Source organism: Miniopterus natalensis, chromosome 1 (genome assembly GCF_054644295.1).
Source record: "Miniopterus natalensis isolate mMinNat1 chromosome 1, mMinNat1.hap1, whole genome shotgun sequence".
NCBI classification, from domain to species: Eukaryota; Metazoa; Chordata; class Mammalia; order Chiroptera; family Miniopteridae; genus Miniopterus; species Miniopterus natalensis.
This window is the reverse complement of record NC_142081.1, coordinates 181,940,239-181,962,832: the sequence shown is the minus strand read 5'-3', so window position 1 is coordinate 181,962,832 and position 22,594 is coordinate 181,940,239. Positions and strand designations below refer to the sequence as shown.

The 22,594-nt window shown below is 37.0% G+C and overlaps 1 protein-coding gene across 2 annotated transcripts in view; it reads right to left on the bottom strand.

Moving 5' to 3' along the window:
• The window catches only part of ARAP2 (ArfGAP with RhoGAP domain, ankyrin repeat and PH domain 2), a 136,903-nt gene that overhangs the window by 44,369 nt on the left and 69,940 nt on the right, over positions 1 to 22,594 (bottom strand). For both annotated transcript variants that reach the window (XM_087827892.1, XM_087827888.1), the window contains exons 15-20: positions 18,857 to 19,001; positions 15,905 to 16,007; positions 15,046 to 15,244; positions 14,796 to 14,859; positions 4,819 to 4,982; positions 1,549 to 1,761 (exon numbers count right to left, since the gene is read on the bottom strand). In XM_087827892.1, coding sequence (XP_087684018.1) covers positions 1,549 to 1,761; positions 4,819 to 4,982; positions 14,796 to 14,859; positions 15,046 to 15,244; positions 15,905 to 16,007; positions 18,857 to 19,001 — 888 coding nt within the window. The remainder of the gene's footprint in view (positions 1 to 1,548; positions 1,762 to 4,818; positions 4,983 to 14,795; positions 14,860 to 15,045; positions 15,245 to 15,904; positions 16,008 to 18,856; positions 19,002 to 22,594) is intronic.

The following is a 22,594-nucleotide window of genomic DNA, read 5'->3' as shown; positions in this document are numbered from 1 at the left end:
TGTCAGACCCAACACAGGGCTCTTCTGGAAGGTCAGGGTGAGAGCTATATCGGATTCAAATGCAAAGGACTTTAAAGCTATCTGACTCAGTATTCAAAGCCTTCTCCAAGTCAATTCTCAAAGAATTCACATCCAAGTGAAAGGTGAATATATTCCTCTCCAAAACATGCTGTCCTGTCCCACCTCCCTCCTCCTGACAGACTGACATTAAGGACATCTTTGTCACTGAATCTGAAACTTCAGTGAAGGCATATATGCCACAGATTTTTTTAATCACTAATTTTATAATAAAGACAAGCTTTAAGTCCTTATAAAATAGATACTATGAATACCTTAATAGTCAAACATTACAATAAAATAGTTTAAAAACAAAAATGAGGGTGTCAAGGTAACTGGGCTTAAAGATGTATCATCTTATTCCGTTTCTATATTCCAGAAAATTATATAACCATCTCTTCTTGTGACTTGAGTTAAACCTATTAATTAGGGAAATATCAGGAAGCAAATAAAAGACTTCTGAATTATACAATTGTGAAAAGCTTTATTTTAATAACAATATTACACTCTTCTGGCTGGTACTAATAAGGGTCATTCTTAGGTTAATTTTTCAAATTGTGGAAGTTTTGTGACATCATTTCAAAATTAAGTCCTTTAACTGTCTTATTTATGTTGTAAACAAATACTTTCAGAAAAAAAGAAACATTCCTCAACAGAGGAATATCATATTGTCAAATTTTAAGGTCATTTTCCCAAAAAATCTTAAAACAGATTAAATGTGCAAGAAAGAAATATGAGTAAACTGTGGTATAATTCAATGACAAATTTTTAAAAATTGGGGAAAAAAAGATTGAAAATCATTTTGAAAGCACTGTAAATATATGGAAAATATCTGTGATTTAATAAAATACTGATATGTAAATTATAGGTGTGGAGCAAAGACTATACAATAAAATGTAAAAATAAAAATAGCTCTATTAGAAAGATGAGATTGGAGGGAATGTTTATATTTTAAAGTTTTTATTGTTGTAATGTTTCCATAAAAGGAGTTGCTTTGAATTAATAGACAGAAATACAGGTTTATTAAAATCATTTTGGCCAAATTAGTCATTTAATAAACTACTTTTCTAGGGTCATTTCTTAAACAGGTTCTCTTCCACTGTAGCTAAGCTTTTAAACTTCACTAAACAGACTCTAGAGAAAATAAATAAAGAGTAAAAAAATTGTCATTATGTAATCCAAAGAGGAAGAATAAATGATAGAGGAAAGCCAAAAGAGCCTACAGGAAAATCTTATAAAACCAATCATGTATTAATTAAACCTTTCAATTTAACCTTAATGAGAAATTAATAGCATGCGTGTACTTTATTATAACACTTCCCAATTTCAAGCAGAGTAAGAACTAAGAAATCTACTGAAAACTAAATATATAAAACATTACTTGGCGATTTTTACTCTAAATTGCTCTTTAGGTAAATATAAACAGCTCTTGGCACTGAGACAATTTCTCTTCTGAGCATGTGTACTTTCGCGAAGGGGCGGGCGCCTCACCTAAGGCGGAGATCCAGTAGGGGTAGAGCTCCTTGGCCAGGAGCGCGTCGTCGGCGTCGGACAGGAACCGCTTCAGCACGCCCGTCACGTCCTCCAGCTGATGCTTCCCAGCCCTCAGCTTAAAGCTCCTCGCGTCCTTTTTGAAACTCTCCAGGAGCTCACTTACGCGCAGAGGATCACCATTCTTTTGATAGATATATTTGCACCCTAAACCTTTGTTTTAAAAAAAAAAAAAAAAGTTTGCATGAAAAAAGTCTAAAACCAAAACCCATTTTGACATCCTAAGAATTTAACAAATTTTTGTGTTGGGGTGATGAGCGAGAAGGAATCTTTACCCGAGTCGATACAAACATGTCCAAGGGGGACAGGCCTGCCCCCCTAATTTTAGTACTTACAGAGTAAACCTGATGAAATATCCCATCCTCGGCTCTGCACAGGACCCCGGTCAGCCCTTCCCCAGCTCTTCACAGTGCCATTTAAAACTGTTCTTTTACGACAGGTGCCCTATCTTCACAGGTCCCTGGAACACGCTCGCCTCCAGTTTCACTGACAAAAGTGAGGCTCCCTGGTGTGAATGCCCTCGGTCCTCTGCCCTCATACGTGCATATTAATGTCAGCCTGTTCCCGCCTTCGCCTTCCAGATGAAGAGCTGGGTCTCCGTTTTTACCAAGTTACTGATTCATCAAGTGCCCCATATAAAATAAGAGAAAAGCAGTGGTGCGGAGGAAGACGAGTGATGGGACAGTCCATGATACAAGAGCTCCCTGGACAGACAACGCCCCTGGTGACGCCACAGGAGCACACAGTTTCTCCTGTTCCTTCTCATGAGCGCCTGTTTTCTCTCAAGACTCATGTAGGCACCGCCTCAGCCAGGCAGCCTTCCAGGGCCACTCCTCCTCTGCGTGAGATTTACCCCTACACACGCGGACGCCTGTACCAACCCAGCGCCTCGCTACCACAGAATTCTGTACACTTGGGATATATCTGTCTGCCCACTTGTTTTTCATCCACAAATCTGTAAAGTCCTAGAAGGCAAGGGTCATGCTTATTCTCTGCAGACAGCAGCTACATAGTGCCTACAAAAACTCAGCAGGCTTTCAATAAATGGCCACTTGATGCAAGAATAAGCAAATTCTACAAAAAAAAACTGTGACTGTATTTCTGAGATACTATGTTCCTAGTTGAGTGAATTTCTAATAGCTGGTAATAAATAAGTTAACTGAATGTGAATTTGAACATAATTTTGTTTACATTAATTAATTTCCCCTAAGAACAAAACACTGTAACTCATTTAAAAATTAAAATTATAAAAGTTATACTGTGAACTCAGTCAAGTTCAAATCTTGACACAAGGAACACAAAAAAAATCCGCCTTTAAATTTTAACCCAAAGGTCAGGGAGTTCAACATAAGTGTGACCTAAAAGGCTCTGGGCTGACCAACTGCATCCTATAATCACTGCACATTTTCTAATAAGATTGGGGTTTTCTCCATGTTCTGCTCATTAAAAAACTTTTAAAAAAATAAAGTCTTTCATTGGCTTTATTACTTTAATATGCAAGTTAATGCACCTTGTGTTAGACTTACAAAGTAGATATAATGAATGAGATTTAGTTGAAAACAATCTAATACTTAATGACTTTAAATTCAAATAAACATTGTAAAGTAACTTCTGATTTCCCTAGAGAAACTTTAAATTGTATACAATGGAGCTAGTCAAGTTATTTTAATAATTTGTCAGCTTAAGAAAGACTATGCCATTATAAAACTAACATGATGTGGAAACTCCCAATGAGGTTATGCTCTTGCCAAAACATAATATGTGTATAATTCATTCATACCTGCAAAATGCAGGGCACTAATACTGAATAATGAATAACCAATAAAATGAAGATGATGACCTTCTTTCTCCCTCATTTTCAACTAAACATATGATTACAGCTGATAAGAGATATATAAACATACTATCATAGGAAGAACCCTCATAGAGTAATGCCCACATAATGTGATTAAATACATATTTACAGTAGACAGATAATCCAAACACAGCCAATCTGATTATTAATGACTGCACTTGGGTTATGTATGAAATAAGTAAAAATACTTAAAATAGCGCTCTTCTTAGAAGAAAATGGACCAATATACACATATTATAAATATTATTTTCTTCATAGCTTTTGTTATTTCTGATGCTGTTACATATCAGTTTATTGTCAGTTCTCAGGCAGAAACTCATGATTCATGATTTGTCTTTAACTTTCTACTCCCACGGCTGTATTTTCAGTACCAAGATCAGCGGCTGGCACACAACAGACATCCAATAAACAAGGACCCACTAACAGTATTTCACTGCAGCTCTCACTGACACTTTCTTTCAAATTAAAAATACCTAAACACATTTCTAATTTTAGGAGAACAAAAAAGTTAATATACTTTCCAAAATACCAGGTCAATCATTTTACTCTTTTCTACATTTGTAACCTAACTCTATGACATTTATCTACAGATTAAAAGGTAGAAATATTTTTATATTGAAATACAGTTATGAAATTTCCACCTTCTAGAGTACTAGGGAAATCTGCAATAGAAAGAATGAGTCTGAAGAATTCATAGTAATTTGCAAATAAGCATGAGGAACCAAGGCATACTTTTACCCTTCAGGCATATTTAAAATACTACCGTAGCATATTAAAATAAAGCTGAACTATGTAGGTATCCAGCTAGTTTTTTTACCTGCACACTATTCAAAGAAAATGTTACAATTAAGTCAAAACTATTATAATTAATAACCATGATTCTCAATATAAACATGCCACCAACAGCATGGGTATGTGAAATAAATACAGTACATACACACTTGTATGCAGACTAAAAAAGTAAATTCTTTTGCATCCTGTCCCGTGTTTACCACTTCTAAGAACATGCTGAGACAGCAACTGCATCCCCCTAGACTGGACTGTAGGCTTGTAACATCTGAAAAACAGTCTTTTATCTATTTTTAATATACATTTCACATCACAGATCCTTTCAATATGTTATTTAAATTGTTGTGAACATAAAGCAAGAATAAAATGGTAAAAGGACGTTATATAATTTAAATGAGTTTTACTGGGCTACAGAATGGCCTTTCACTGGACAGTGACTATGTCTGTTGTTTTCACCGATGTACTTAACCGATATAAAAGGTTCTAATTCAGCCCACCGGAGGTAACGCTTCAAAACTCTGAGGCTGATACTATGAGTCAGGGGTTGAATAAGAACTGATACGTACCATACTGCGTAACAAATGCTATACAGCTGTTCACGATGATGGGAACGTCATTTTGGCTGAGCTGCTGATCCTGCAAAGCATTTCCATCTGTACCTGCTGCTTTCTCAATTGCAGCATGCCAGACTGTGAAATCCAGCTTGGTGTGCCCGTGGATGTACAATGTTCTGTAGAGTTTAAAGAGCATCTCACATGGTAATTTTGCTTTAAAACAAAATTCTTACTTCTAGACAGATGACCCTTAAGTCCCATATACATGTGATCTTGTCTCACCCATGAGAAGAAAAACCCTCCATCTTCCACTCGAAATGCCTCTTTTTCCTGCACAGTCACCTCTCTCCAGAGTGGAGGAAGTTCTCTGAATCTGCGGTCTCACCTCCTTTCATTTCCCAGCCCCTGTTATTCTCTTTCTGAATGAATGAACTGAACCCGTTCTGGTAAGCATTACCAAGGACTTCCATTGGATATATGTGGCTGTATTTTTCAAGATTTCGGAACTGTTTATGATTTCATTTCTTTAAAAAAGAGAGAGAAATATCCCACCCAATTTGGCTTTGTAGCACAATTCTTCCTGTCTTTTCCTCCTATCTTTCTGGTCACTTTCTTTTCCAAGCTCACAGATTCCTGAAAATGAAGCTGTAACCTCAGTGAACTCACATGAACTCCACGGCCTCTCCAGGGACAGTGGTTTTAGCCCAACCTCCAACCCCCCCCCATAAATAAATTAGGAACTCCCAAATCCCTATTCTCCAGGCTATAATTTTGTCTTACAAACCAGATCCCCATGTAATCAAAAAGCAAAAAGCTTAAAACAGCTAAGAGTGGGAAATCCAATCACTTCCAGAACTCAAACTTCAGCTCTGTGCTTACTTCCTTTGTCACCTGGGAGGAGTGATCAACCCTCTTTGGGCCTCAGGTTCATCACTGGCAAAATGAGGATAATAGCACCTACCTCAGCATTGGATAAATGTAATATTAATAACTAAGTAATAAGCCATAATACTAAGTAATATCAATTTTGGACACCTTCCCCATAACGTGCCACAAGCATCTCAAACCTTCCTGCTTCCTCATACCAAACTGATGCTACAATTCTCCACTTATCCACTGGAAATTTAGGGTTAACTGCAGATTTGTCCCTGCCCACCACCGCCTCATCACTGCCACACGAATTCAGTCACAAAATGCTGCTGGTTCCATTCCTGACGTACTCCCTTTGCCCCCTTTATTCCAACACGGCCTTACTTCAGGTCCTCATATCACTCCTGAGTCACCAACACCCCTATGCACAGAACTCCACCTCTCTAATCCCAGCTCTCTGGGGCTGCCAGAACGATCTTTCTAAGATGGAAAGCTAAGGACATCACTTCTTGACCACTGTTCTTCCATAGCTCTGGAGTTTTAAAGATTAAAAGGCCTTCATGACTTGGCCCATAATTCCCTTTCAACTCTGCCATTCCCCTACACTCAAGATGCACTAGAAAATTACATCGCCTTATCTCTGTAATAAACATGTCCTGCTCTTTGGCTGGCAACTGCAAACTTCCCCCAGGTGTGCTCCAGGTGACCCTCCTTTCACTCCACCCCTGATGTCCCGCCTATGCCTAGTGATAACAGGTGTCCCTTCTTAATCCCGAGGAGCCACTCTTCCCTCCACTATACCATCTGCTCCATGTTTGGGAATATCTTAGCTGTCAGATCCAAACGTCACACAGGCGACCAAGGAAAGCATTTCAGTGTATCTTCAGTAATTAGTACAGTGTCTGACATTTAGTAGGTACATAATAGTTTTAAAGTCCTATCACTAGACATAAAAATTGATTTGAAACACCAGTTAATCACTGATGTATTTAAGTATATTTACACTGAAGTAAAGCTAATCTCCATTTTAAAGTAGGAGACGGCTGCTTTGGATTCAAACAAAGAGAAAGGAATGAGCTGTATAAACTCCAGGTGGTTGTGTTTTTTGTTGTTTTTTTGGGGGGGGGGGCGGGTGTGTAATCTTCTACTTTCCTGACAATTCTGATAATAACTGGCTCTAATTTAATTTAAAAAGAAAATAAAAGGCCTTTTCCCCTTTATTTTCTTTTCTTGAAATGCTCCTCTAAGAAGACAAAGTTGCTGGCACCTCAGCACACTTACGTCGGCAATCTCCTGACCTCGCTGTAACTGCCAGCACTTCACTAATGTCCGCAATCTCCATCTCTTGCTTTCTGACATCTTTACCCATTGTTTTTATTTTCCACATCACTATAGCAGCCCTGGCACCTCCAGGTTTTATCATTTCTTTTATGAAGAATTCTGCCACTCTAATATTCCTGACACGCTTCAGCCTTTTCAGTTATCTTACATCATCTTTAGCTCAAAAGCATTCTACTGCTTCGCATATTTGTCTAAATGAAACTGCAACTCGGGTAATCTTCCTGAGAAATATCAAGCTCCTACATTGTTAGACCGAACTAAAATTATATCTTGCTAAATTGAGGAGTTCAGGTAAAGAGAAAATTTTCACTTTTTTTGAGTCTTAGTTGTTGTTTTTTAACCTGATGATTAAAACTGTTTGCTTTTAAACAAAGTACTACTATGGGTATTTCAGAGCAGTGAAAGAAATCCAAAATGCAACAGCCTTCCTACAATAGCAGTATAATTCTGCCATTAATTGTCAATGTTTCAAACTTCAGACTTCCTTTGTAGTCAGAAGCAATCTTATGATGACAAGTTTTGCTGTCTCCTTGTGAACAGTGAGGGTTAGAATGAATCACAAATTAACTCCCGAGTCAACTTGTCAAGGACAGAATCCTTAAATATATCATCTAGTGCAGTGGATGTCTGACATTTAACTGCATCAGTCCAACGGCTTTCCTCTCGGATGCTCATCTAAACTCTGTGCACTTTGAAGAAAGCAGCAAAGATGTTTTCAACACAAATGCTGGTGGAATTTGTGATTCCAAGTGTTACCAGACAGCAGCCATTTCACACCTCTGGATAAGAACTCCAAAGAAACAGTCATTCACAACTTTAACATCTAAAAAGTTATTTTGAAGAGCTGTAATTATAGAGAGAATTATTCTAATTGTCCATTTCCCAAGCACAAATTTTAAAGGGTACCTCAAAAGCCATATAAAGAAATATCTCTATACCCTAGAACTAATCAAAACAACTTAATAAGATCCAGAAACCAAGTGCCAGGGCTAATAAAAACAATTTTCTCAAAATTGCAACATAACCACCAAAAAGAGTAGGCTATCATAGTTAAGCCTAGTCAGATGAGAACCAGAAGCGTCTTCACAAAGAACAGAATCAATAAATTTGTATAAAAAATAAATTCACTTCTATAACTAAACAACATTTTAAACACAACTAAAAAGTAAATGACAGACTCTACACACATGAATGAAAACGATAATATCCTAAGCGTTTATACAAAAATAAAAACACCTAATCTTCTAGTATAAGTTGGCATTTATTTGGCCCATGAACACTATTTTCCTTTTATCTCTGAAAGATATTTTTGCTGAATAGAGTCTTTTAGGTTAACAGTTGCTGGTTTTGAGGTGTTTCTTTTTTCTTTCCCTTTTTTTGTCAGCATTTTAAAAGATTTCATTATAGTACGTTCTGGGTGGGACTGTTTCCAACAAGACATTCTCATCTTTGACTCCAATGTTTAATATGTGTTTTCCTCTGGGACTTTTCCTCCTCACACTGGTTTTCTGGAATTGGATTAGGATGTGCCTTGATGTGGTTTGTCTTTATCATGCTTGAGGTATGTTGATTTTAGCACCTGGGGGTTTATAGTTTTCATCAAATTTGGAAAACATTTGGTTACACTTCTTCAAAGATTTTTTTCTTAATCCATTTTTCTCTTCTCTCATTTTTGGATTCTAATTATACTGAAACTGCTTGATATTGTCCCACAGGTCACTGAGGCTCTAGCAATTTTATTTAGTCTTTTCTCTCTGTGCTTAAATTATGATTTCTACTGTCATGCCTTCAAGTTCATTAATCTTTTTTATATAGAGTTTACTCTGACCTTTAGCCAATCCAGTGAAATTTTTTCAGATACTGTATTTTTTGGCTTTAGAAGTTCCTTTTGGTTCTTTTTTTTCCCAGTTACCCATTTTTCCTTGCTATGCTTATGTTTTCCTTTATCTTTGAAAATATAATTTATAATATTTAAAAATTACTGTTTAGATTCTTTGCTACTTTCATCACCTGTCTCACTTCTGGGTCAGTCCCTGTCAGCTGGCTTGAGGCCTTTTCGCCTCACTGGTCATCTTAACCACATGCCAGGCATGGTGAGTGCTGAGCGCCAGGAGTGTGCTGTCTTCCCTTGGGATGCTGATGTTTGTGTTGGCATCACTTGCCTGTTTGACCCGGGGCACCGCATTACTTGTAGAGCAGCTGATCCTCTGGATGTCTACTTTTAAAACTTAGTCAGGTAGAAATAGAGCAGCCTTTACTCTGGAGCTAGAGTTACTTTTCTGGGGTCTTTACTAATGCCCTCTGCTTAATTAGATCTAACACGGGAAGTTGTTTCTGCCTGGCCTTCTGGAGTTTCACCGGGGCAATGTGCAGATGCGCTCTGAGCTGGGATGAAAGTGAGTTCCTATGAAGATTTCTGCAACTCATTCTCTACATACCTCCCTCCACTCTGGCACTCCATTCTTCAAATTTTAGGGACTGCACATTCCCTGAACTCCTATCTCCACCTCTTTAACGTAGCAAAACCATCACATTCTGCTTAAGTCTCCCCATTCCCTGTGCCATGAACTGAAAAGTGCCTACAGCTAGGAAGCCAAGGTGATCTCAACTCTCACTTCATCTGTTTCCCCTCTCTCCATGATCACAAACCTGGAATGCCTATTGTCCCAAAGCCTGAAAATAGTTGGTTCATATATTTTGTCCAGTTTTCTAGTTGTTCAAACTGAGAGGGAATATACCAGGAAATTTATTTCTTCATGGCCAGAAATGGGAGTCTCGCAAATTTTATTTAGTCATTGCATCTATAAATTACCCTCATTTTAGTTTATAGTAATACACTATTTTTTCCCACCTTCAGATAAAAAACTGCTGCACAGAGATGGAATTTTGGCCAGAAACAGGCAAACAATTATTAAGAAAACCTGCAGATGCAGAAACTGTGTCATGAGAATAATACGGCAGAAAATGTCACCCTAAGTAGCTTGTTGCTTCTGAAGCCCACAGTGCAATAGAGTGTCAAGGCACCCGTTTCCCTGAGAAAGGCAAGGTCTCCAATCTGTCAGTCTCATCTCTAGACTCTATTAGGCAATTAACTTATAGGAATGAGAGAAACAGCCCTGTTTTGAGCCTGCTCAAAACCTTTAATGGTGTTCCATTAATGAATCCCAATCCTCATTCTTAAAAATAGTTTTAAAATACATTTTCAGAAAAGCCTTCTGTACCTTTCTGAAGGGCCTTCAATCCTTTCTAGAACAAGGCAAGTTGTTAATTAAATGTATTGATAATACTAACATGGTACCAATCTACCTTCTAGGCCCACTGGTTCATGCCCCCTCCTCAAGACATGAAGGTTAAATGGCCAACCTGAACTGAAGCTGTTCCCTAGCCCATCCTATTTCTCTGAACCTACTGTTTCCAACTCGCCTAATACCTTAGTCTCTCTGCCACCTCATTTTTTCCTACTGAAATTCCATCTAGAAATTCCAGATCCAGTTAAAAATACTTCTCTAAAAACACCATCAAAAAAAACCCCACATTATCCTGACCCTATTTATGCATCTAGAAGGGATCTTTTCATTCTTTTGTATTTTTTTGCATCATATCTCATTTGCTTGTAAGCTTACATTTTACTATATAGAACGGGCTTTGAACTGATTGAAATAAATTTTCAAGCAAATAATATATACTTTAAAATCCACCTTTTGTTAGTCCTGTATTCCCTTTATCATAATTCTCTTTAACAACAACAACAACAAAAATCACTCCATAACATAGGTTTGAATAGTCTCTTTCTTTTTGCAAAACCTGTGGGGGTGATAAGAGAAGAGAATCTCTTGTTTACCTTGGCAACATTCAAATTCAACCATCTCTTCAAATTAAATCATCAGAAAGTTATAAAAGCAGTCAAGCTGATATTGTGGGCAATAGGCTACTGTTTAATTTGCAATTACATGCACAATTTAGAAACCACTTTAAGATAATTCACCCTCTGGAGTATTGCTAACATAGTGCAAGAAAATACAATTCAAGGAGGCAAGAATATCGCATAGAGTAAGTTGATATGAAATAAGAATCTTAAACTGAGGTGTTACTCTCCTAAATTGAGGAAAGTAGCCTGTTTCATAATTGTGGAACATATTGATAAACTGTTTATTCCCCAGTGATAGCTTCTTTGTGTCTAGAATCTGCAGTTAAAAGTGAATGCAGCCAGGCTTGGGAACCACTGAGTGACATGTCCTACTATATAGGTCAACCAAAGAATCTTAAAAACAAACAAACAAACAACAAAAACCATGCCAGTCTCTTCTATTTCTGATAACACAGATGAGTTATTCATTCATGTTTACTGTGCTTATTGCAAACAACAACCTTTCGGTAATAGGTGTTTGACAAATGGCTATGCAACTATATAATGTGAAGACGGTGAATACAGTGGCTTATTTATCAGAAAGAGATGTACAGAAAGTGTGGGCTAAAGTGCAGAAACAGTTTCTAATTTTTAAGAAAAGGATGTTAATCCATTAAACGTTCCAGTTAAAATAAATATATAAGCTTCCATCCAGGAAAACGCCTTCTGACCTTGTGATACAGAGCACAGACTGATGAACACAGATATTCAAAAACATGATTTTTTAATTTTTTTTGCAAACAGAAATTCTAAGCAAGGTATAAAAGAAAACCAGAGGATCTCCTAGTAACAGCACCAAATAGCATGCCAGAAACCCTTAAGTGTAATCAAGAAAGCTTTATTTTTCCACAATAATAATTTTTAAAGTATACAAAGAATGCACATTAAAAGCAACACCATCTGGAACACCTTCTGTTTAGAGCTTTTTGGAGCAAAAATGCTCTGTGTGTGGAAAATATTATTGCAATATTTTTCTGTCTAAAGGCACTCATGCTATACATATAGAGAAAATTACCACAAAGATTACAATATATATCTAAATAGCGACTATATTCAGTGGCTGATTATCAATTTATGAACTGTTCCAGTTTACAGGGTTCTTTCTTCTCCTTGCCTTTAAGGAACATTAATATATTTTAGCACTTTAATCAAAGGTAGACAAGGACAGGGGGAAAATGTGAAATTAATTCATTAAATTTACCTATGATTTCCATTTCTGGTTCTAGCAGTTACTAGCAAAAAAAAAAAAAAAAAGTCTAAAACTTACGGCTGGTTGGTTTCTCGCTCTTTCAATTATTCACTATCTCTATATACCATCAACATGAATAATTGGAGGTTGTTTTATTTCCTAAAGCCACAGGTTTATCTGTCATTGACAGGTCTAACACAATCTACTTGAACACACATTATTTCCCAAGGGGCTAGTAGATCAAAAGAGGGATGGGAAAAAGGGCAGGACAATGAAATTCTCTTATTTGGAAATGATATTAAAACAGCTCTTAAACAATGACGCCTATAATCAACGGGCTTGTTTGAGTGCCAGGAGAGAAGTAGGTATTCCCCGTCTCAGTAAATGGCACAACCGTTTGAAACATCCGTCACGCAGGCCAAAAGCTCAGGAGTCACCCTCACCTCCTAGTTTACAAAGACCTGAACACCATCAGACTGGTCTCTCTCAACATCCTACGACCAAATCTAGAAAGCTGCTAACATCGAAAACCATTCATTAATTCCTCTTTTCTTTCTGTTATAATTGTTCCCGTGTTTCCTCTCTCTTATACCTTCAATCTCTCCTCTTTTTTTTTTTTAGGAAAGGATCATAAAACTTTGACCAATACAGAATAAGCTTTATTTCTGAAACTATAATTATTAAACACCAGTCTTATCTCTATGGTTTCAAAGATTGGTTGACACAAAAATAAACTCTGTTCTGGCCATACGAGAAAGGACCCATTGGAGTATGAGGTTAAGGTCACAATACTAGAAATCATTTATCTTGAGACAAATACATGAATAGTAAGCTATTTTGAAATTTCTGGCTATGGCCAAACTCTGTACTCTTTGGGCCCTTTTCTTACATTTAAAATTGAAAACCATCATCACTTAAAATTAAATATAAACCATCTTTTCTGCTTTTTGTGAAAAGTTGATTCAACTTGTTGAGACTACTATTTGGAAAAAAATCTATGCCCTTTGGTGGCTAATAAATTTATATGTAATCCCATAACAAAATGCTGGCACACCACTGAAAACACCTAGACTTTCGTGAATTAAAATTTTTATATACCTTCATGCTTGAAAATTCTAAATTGTTGAATTAATCTCTCCTCTTTTGTGTCTCCCATCAAAATTTAAAGCTGCACAAGTTCAAGCCATCTAAAAACAAACTGCACACACATTCCCTTTCTGGGTCAAATTCCTTCTACCTGGACAATCCTATAAGCCTCCAGATATCCCTGAAAACTATTCTCACCAACTCTTTCAGTTCACTCCGTCTCCAGCCTTCACCTAATCCAGTTTCCGCTTTATCACTTCTGAGCTCCTCAGAGTCAGCAGGTGAGTCTGCATCACTTACTGATGGAGTACCTGTCCTCATCAGGCAGAACCTGAAACCCTGAACTGTTCCTTCCTCCTTGAAACTCCCTCTTCCGAGGTTTTGTGACACTCTCTCTTCACTTCTTGATTCACTCCCTGGGTATACTAGGTTAATCTCCCAGGATAGCTCCTCCTCCTGACAACTGCCCACCTCCAAAATGACGTACATTCCCCAAGGCTGCAACATACTACATACCATGACCTGTAAGGCCCTCTAGGATCTGGCCCGGGGGTATCGCTGAGATCACTACTTCCCACTGTCCCGCTCATTCAGTCTCCCCAGCCACAGCCGCTTCCTTGCCGACCTTGAACACGCCAAGTACAACACACCCTTAGGGTCTTCAACATGTCCGTGCCCTTATGCCTGGAACACTATTAACACTGCTGTCTGGTTTGCTTCCTCACTTTACGCAGACCTCTGATTAAAGATACCTTCCCTTACCCCATCCAAAAGGAATATTCTCCTGCAGCCTCGCTCTTTACTTTTCTTTTAGCCAGTTAAAATTGCTGGATGTAATACTATGTAATGTTTTTGTTTGTTTCCCCCATTAGTGTATGTGCTTCGGGAGGGCAGGGCCACGTGTGTGTCATTCACCACTGTGCCCGTCCTCAACAGTTACAGCAGTGCCCGATGCACAGATGCTTTGTGCGTAACGGATAAATTAGTCATGCACGACTCGTACGCAAAGACAATTCAGAATATTATTTATTCCTCATATACCTACACTGAAAATATATTTACGACTACCAAATACTTAAGTGCTTCCAAATACTTAAATACGAATGTCCCGAAGGAATCTAGGTTTATAGAAAATTATAATAATTGATCGTATTGAGTTTCTCACAACAAATGTAAAAATATGCAAGCTTCACTCATGTACTCTTTCTACTGAAAAGTATATAAATACACACACAAACACACAATTAAGAACATTTCTAGTAGGCTATAAAATCATGGGTTCTCCCTCAAGAAGATACCCAAAATATCCCAAACCCTAGAGTTATTACAATAAAGAGTTAAAGACCAGCCCGGCCAGCATGGCTCAGTGGTTGAGCATTGACCTATGAACTAGGAGGTCACGGTTTGATTCCCGGTCAGGGCACATGCCCACGTTGGGGGCTTGATCCCCATTAGGGGGCATGCAGGAGGCAACCAATCAATGACTATCTCTCATCACTGATGTTTCTATCTCTCTCTCCCTCTCCCTTCCTCTCTCTCTGAAGTCAATAAAAACATTAATATTAAAAAAAAAGTCAAAGACAAAAATGCACTTACCTCCCTTTTTCTACCAAGAGCAAGATGTCCACTTTTTCCCCATTCTGAACCATCGAGCTGATCGCTAGCGGGAGAAAAGCATGAGAACATCTTACTAAACACCCACTAAATACCCACAAAGACACAATTATTATACTCCTTAGTCATATGTCTGGAAGTGAACCCTCATAATTCTGAAGTAGAAGCTACCTTTACCATAAGTAATAAAAAATTGTGTCTAAAATACATAATAAGGGAAAAGAAATCTTACTCAGCTCTTGTAGTCGTCTTAAGTTCATTCTATCTTCCTGAACTTCTTGCATTTGAAGGCAGAAACGCAAACTGGACTTGTCCTTAGCAAACCAGCCTTTCCTCCACTGATCCAGTGCATGGCAGTCTTTGTAGTACAGTTGACCAATCAAATCATAAGCAGCTTTTGTTAAGTTTTCAGCAACAAAGGGAACAAAATGCTGTTCAGACAATACAGGAAAGAAAGACAATGAAAATAGGAAACACTTTCTTTATCTACAGATATAAGGGAAGGAGGAAAACTTATCTTTGTTTTTCTATCTTAAAGATTTAGAAGTAACCTAAATTTCAAAATAATTTTTTAAACTTGTTATCAGTCTTAAAATTCAACGGCTAATAATGCATTTTCAAATGGCAGCATCTTAAACCACTTTTCTTAATATGTTCAGAACTGAAATGGGAAGACTTTTTCTGTTGACGTGTAGTACTTTCCAAAATCGAACCTTCGCTGTTTGTCTTCCTTTGCATCTTCTACAGAATCTGTCCATTTCCCCTTTTGTTATACCATGAATAAAATACCTACCCACAAAAAGTAACACAAAAATGACTTTATAGTATTGAAAAAAAATCCTACTCATCAAAACATGACCTTTATTTGAAGAACAATTTCCCCGAGGTCCTATATTAATTTCTTCTCTGCTTAAGGCTCTAGGAAGGTCACTCTTAACCTCTTTTGATTACAATCTTGGAAAAGCCTAATGAACTATGGACATTCTTCCCAGAATCTTGTATAAAATTTGCGTGGACCTCTAAAGCTCAACCATAGTCCTCAAGTTGAGAAACTCCTCTGGATTTATGGTGATAGTACAATATTTAAATACCTTAGCAATCGCCTCTGTCCATCTTCTTTGGGATTGAGATGTTTCAGCTCCAAATAAAAAGGCGCGTTCTGAGGGCAAATAGATCTCAAAGGTGAAGATGGGCCTATGGGACACACAAATAAAAAGACACCACCGGTTATGTCTGGCTCTTATGAAGACAATCACATAACAGTCAAGTTTTTATTTATTTAATTTTTTTTTGGTAATTCAAGATAATTTAATTTTTAATTACAGTTTATATTTAATATTATTTTGTATTAGTTTCAGGTATACAGCATAGTGGTTAGACAATCACATGCTTTACGAAGAATCTCCACACATACCTCCCTCCCCCTGGTATTTCAAGTACCCACCTGGCATCATATATAGTTATTACAATATTATTGGTTATATTCCCTATGCCATACTTTACATCCCCATGGCTATTTTGTAACTACCAATTCGTACTTTTTAATCCCTTCACATTTTTCTCCCAATCCCTCAAACTCTCTCCCTTCTGGCTACCATCTGTCTGTTCTCTGTATCAATGAATCTGTTTCAATTTTGTTTGTTTATTTCTTTTTTTTTTTTTAATTTTATTTTTGTTTAAAATATTACAGATGTCCCTTTTTCTCCCCAATGACCCATTGCCCCCCTCCTTCCTTCCCCCTCCCCAGTCCCTCTCCCCACCATTGTCCGTGTCCTTGGGTTGTGCATAGATGCATATAAATTCTTTGGTTACTCTCTCCCCCTCCACCCACCCACCCTCCTCCATCCCTCTGACATTCGTCAGTCTCATCTATGCTTCCATGTCATTGAATCTATTCTGCTCATCAGTTTATTAAGTTCTTTAGACTCCACGTATAAGCGAGATCATGTGATGTTTGTCTTTTGCTGCCTGGCTTATTTCACTTAGCATAATATTCTCCAGGTCCATCCATACTATCCAAAGGGTATGAGATTCCAAGTTTTTAAATTGAAGTCATTCTGAAAACTGGATAACGCTGTGAAGTCCATCTCTCCTATATTTCTGTGGATGGTTTGTATTTTATTCAAATGCGTTAAATGGAACACTTGGGATCACACAAAAGGAGCAGTCTTCTGACTGCTTCATCACTCCACTGCTTGCTTTGTTGATGTCCTGGGCACTCATCAGTTGGCTCATGGGGCACAAGGCCGTCTCTGGTCTTGTGTTCTCTCTCAGGCCACTGCTTCTGGACTTATTCGGACAAAATTGTTCAAAGCAAACACTGTCCAAATAGTTCTCTAATTGGCTCTTCTCGTCTTACTTCACAGTTTCCTTCCATCACAGCACCTTATTCCAAAACTTCAGTTCCCTCTTATAGATGAAATTAGAGTAGCATCCCTGGTCCTGAATTCTTCCCTGGGTTTCTCATCCACAGCTTCAACTATTTCGTGGAACATGCTAAGTATGTATGTGTGCTACTACCTAAAAACCCCCTCAAAACACCTTGTATTATGCAGTTATCCTCCTTCTTCCACTTTTTTTACCCCAAATCTATCATAGCTCCTTCATGTTCCAATTCAAGGCATCACCATCTCCATCAAAAAGCTCAAAATCATCGTGTTTAATTTATTCTTTCCCTTAACTCCAGCTTTTCATCTGGTTAGTCAGACATTTAATCTTATCAGATCGATCATAACATTCTCTCAACCCACTTTTTAAATCATCTTTTCCTCTAATTAAACTCTCAGCAATTAGGGTTTCTTTTCCTCCAAAATTCTATCTTACCATTATATCCAGCTTTCTTCCCCCAATCTGCATAACTCCTCAGTGCCTATATTACTGAGTTCAAACTCTATAATATGCTATTTAAGACAATTCAGAATCTGGCTGCAGCAATTGTTTTTTTTAACTGTATCCCACTGTAGATGCTTTCTCCTGTACATTCACTTACATTACTCTCATCCTATCAAGAATGTTTCATTTTTAAATGATTATATGCTGATGAAAACTAGTATTATTTTAAATTTTATTTTACTTAATTAAGCAACTTAATGTATTGAATGCACTTATTTTAACATTCCACAGTAAGACACAGTAAATGGATAATTCATTTAGGATGAAAGCTCTGTTAAGATTATAATAAAAACAAATCAACTAGTAATCAATTTGTTTGCATAAAAAAATCAAATTAGAATTACAAGAAAACAACAGTCATCTCAACTAGAATATATTGGTCATTATGTAATAATGTTTCATGCAATTTTATGTAATTAATAAGGCTTTGCAAATCTCTTCCCTTCTTTATGTAAAATTTTTATTAAATACTATGCTCTTACATAACTGATTTTTGCAGATTTGTTATTTGTGTTTTTTTACTAATTTCACCACAAAATATAGTAAGAAACTTCCGCACCACAGATCTTCGATGCTCTATTTTTAAAAGTCCTCATAGAAACTCAAACTATTCTGTAAGATGATATATTAAATAATGCTTACTCCTTTAACTGAAACTTTTTGAGACAATTAAAATGTAAAAGTAGATCTTTAAGAAAGGTAGCACTTCCATATTTTATTAAATATACTTAGTATTTTGTTTATATTAATGTGAATAAATCATCAATGGATATTTCCCTTTGTCATCTATTGGAACCATGGTGCCTTAAACGAAAGCATAAATTGTGCCCTTAGTCCCCTATTTTAAATAATGTGTAAGTCGTAAAAATTATAGGACTACATGTTCATGAATGAAATACTATAAATTTACTTAAGATTAGATGCAAATATGTTAGCCTTTCATATTGCCTAATATAGTATTTTAATTTTCACTTTTTAGTGAATTCCCTAAGGAATTTTGAGAAGATGCAAAATGCGTAGGCTTCAAGGAACCGTTAAACCCTTCCACACTAGGCACCTGAAGAACCAAAGTAACAAAACTCTTTTATTACCTGGTATGATTAATATCAGAAAATACTTTTCATCTGCTGTCTGTTTACTGAGAGACCTACCCGGTATTTAAATAGAAGTCCTCTTTGTGCACGGCCAGGCAGATAACTTCATTGATATTAATGGTGCCATTAGGAGTGGTGGACTTATCATTTTCATAGTAACTCAGGAAGCCTCCTTCCAAAACACACCACTTTTTATTTGTCTCTAAGAATTTAAAACAAAACAATAAAATTGAACTGAGTCACGACTCTAATTTGAAAAAATACATGGTTTAAATAATGACTAGATTCAAATAAACTTATTTTCTATTTCGTGTAAAGAGCACGCTATTGATTCATGACATATAAAGTTGTCATACTCTGCTCTCCAAACATTTCTAGCAAGGGCTGTACTAGACAAAAATAGCTATGACACTGATGACCCGTGAAGGACATAAAAGACAGCTGCAAACAACCCTGAAACAGCAACGATGGAGGTCTACAGACACTTAGGAAGGGCAAAGTGTAGGGTAAAAAGCAAGACTATGGCTGACCTCTGGTGTGCAAAGGAAGAAGGAGTGAGAACATGCAGTTCCCTTAATGCCTTGATGAGGAACTTAAAATTCATCTCGTAAGGTTAATGTGCTATGGCCTGGAGGCCAAAAGGCCAAACCCAGGCCATCACTAGTTCCTGTCAGTGAAGGGTCACTGACACACAGCCACACCCATTCATTTACAGATCCTCTGTGGCTGCACTCCCACTGCAAGGGCAGATCGGAGCTGTGGCACAGACTATCCCGCCCACAAAGCTAAGAATATTTACTCTGTGGCCCCTTTCAGAAGTTTGCTGAGTTTTGATTTTGCAGTTGATGGTGAGCCATTAAATTGGTTTCAGCAGAGGATTCTAATCAGGTTTGTGTTTACTGTGAAAAATGGATCTGAGAAGGTGAGGCCAGGGGCAGAAAATCAGTTAGGATACTGTTGACAGAAATCTATCTGAGAGACGAAGACCGCCCAAAGCAGGCTAGTGGAGCGTAGTAGGGATAAGAAGGAAAGGGGGAGAGAGAAGGGGAGGGGGGAGAGAAAATGAGTGCATGGACTGTGTTCTGAGGAGACAAACATATATTGATTGGATGTAGAGAGTAAGGGGGAACTAATTAATGGTGACACTATTTTTAGTTTTGATTACAAAGCCGGTAGTGATACCCACCTTTATTTAAAAGAAAATATATATAGTTTTAGTGCATGTGATATGAGTTTCCTTTTAGAACACCGAATTAGAGATATCTTGGAGAACCAAGTAGAAATATATATAAGACGATCACCCTATGGGTTTGCATCTTGGGGCAAGCAAAGGTCTTGATAACTAGAAAGTCTTTAGAAGGTAGGTAGTATTTGAAAATATAAGTAACCAAGGAGATAATCTTAGGAAAATTAAAATTGTAAGGAGTTGTCAGCTACACTTTAATCAATATATATGTAAAATAAATAAATAAATTTATATAATAAATTGTAACAGATGTAGAGGGGTCCTTGAAAGCAATGAAGCAAATGAGAAGAGACAGTATATAAAAAGAAAAAGGGTAGAGTATTTCCAAAAAGAATGCCGCTATTAAATACAGCAAAGAGATGTAAAAAAATAAGGGCTGAAAAAATGTCAGCTGGTTTTCATAATAAAGAGGTAACTGCCTAGTTTACTGAGAGTGCTGAGAAAAAAGCCAGACTGCAGCACACTGAAGACTAACTGGGAAGAAATGGAACCAGTGAGGGCAGATCAATCACCTACGTCATAAAGGAAAGGGTATCGTAAGCTAAAATGAAAGCATAAGCTGTGGTCAACAGCAGACAATCAAAAAACATTTACTGAAGTGAAACAATGATGAACATATTATTTCTCAGAAACAAAAAGGGAATAAAAATAAAAATTGGGAAGGCACACTTAAGATCTTGAAGTAGGAAGATTATTTAATTGTAATAGCATCCCACTCAGTTAATCCAGTTTCTCCATGACTGGGGCTTAGGCACAACGTCTCCCAGGAATCTTCAACCCTCTGACCTTCTCGCCAGGCCAGGTGAAGTATCTTAAGTATCTTCCTGTGGTATCCTTACCTCTACACAGACCCTAAGAAGGCGGAATTGGAAGTCAAAGGCTCTGGGTTCTAATACTGCCTCCATCACTAACTGGGTACCCTTGAAAAAGGCTTAACCATTCTGTGCCTCAGGTCCTTCCTCCGTAAAATAGGGATAAGAAAAATATCTAACTCATAGGATTACAGTGTTGATAAAATGATGGGACACATGTGAAACACAGAGAAATGTAACTTTATATGGGTTGTTTAAATACACAGTGCCATTTTTATACGATCTAATAATTTTTATTCAATATAACAATTTAAAACACTATTTTTAAATTTAACCACAATATAACAATTTATATTTATTTATTTACCCAGCAATTCTGTAAGCTACTTGAGAACAAGGATTATATTTTCTGTTCTTAAGAATCACCACATCACTTAGCCTAGGGAAAATTTGTTGAAATTATTATTTTCATAAATTAGGAAGTAAAATTACTACTCATGGAGATGGCTCAGATGAGGTTTCCAACTTGAAGAAAAATGCAAAGATAAGAAATGTGTTAAAGAATCATAAACATATGTACTTTTATGCATAGGATGGCTCTGTGTAATGCATCTCCATTCCTTCCCAAACTCCAAAAAGAATTGACACAGAAGAAATAGAAGTATACACTCTAAAGGACAAGGCTAACCCGAAGAGACCTACAAGACACAGGAAAATGACGGACTTGCCTCAAAGGCAAAAGCTGGTACCTTCAGACATGTGCATCAAGTCAACCAAAAGTAAGCACTGTTCTACAAGGTCCCAGAAAATTCTGGAGGCTAGTATCTTAGCAAGTGTGGAGTAAGACATTATTTATTGCTATAATTTAATTGAAGACTTAACAATGGAAGCTAGGGACTATTTTCAAAAAGTTGTTTATGTTTTGTCTTTTTTCATTTTGAAAATAAGGTTTGGGGTAGTTGCTAAAAAGATGCAATAACCATTTGCTCAAGTGGAGTCTAAAGGAAGACGGTGGGAAGGAGGAGGTGTCTGTCCAGGCTCGCATTACTCCTACTGAATTCTGAAAATTATGTGCAAGTGTAAATTGTGTATTACCACTTAAGTCTTCTAGTGGGTTACACATTTTTGTACATTCTGAAAGTACCCCTTGCATTTAGCTCACTTCCTGACTAAACCCTAGGCACTGAAAATATAAATGCAAAAGAGCTCAAACAAAAGGAATGGACACAGACCAAACGATGATTTTATATAATCTGCTTTGGTTTTGCCAAATGTTGTCGTTAATCTTCATCACTCCTTTTTAATTCCCATTTTAAAGCTAAAGCAAGCCTTGCTAATTAAGCAACAAAAAAATACACTATCCCATATATTTCCTACTGAAAGACACTAACTTGTGGAAATTGTGAATGTTTTGTTATTTTCTACAGGTTTTAATGATGCAATTCAAAGTCCAGTTTGCCAAATAATATAAATAAATGAAGTTAAATATTAAACTCAAATGTTTCCAAAAAAGTAAGGCTAAGAAGGAAAAGTTATTTGAAATTTTCAGTTTCTCTAGATAAAAGGAATTATTTCTCTAATTATCACCGCACATCCTCTCTTAAACTCTAGAGACGCTACAAACTCTCAAATTGTTAAGTTTTTTCCAAGAATTAAATTATATAAGCAACCCTCAATGTTGCATTGAAAATATACATTAGAGCTACAGACATTAAGGTTAATAAGGTCTAGAGATAC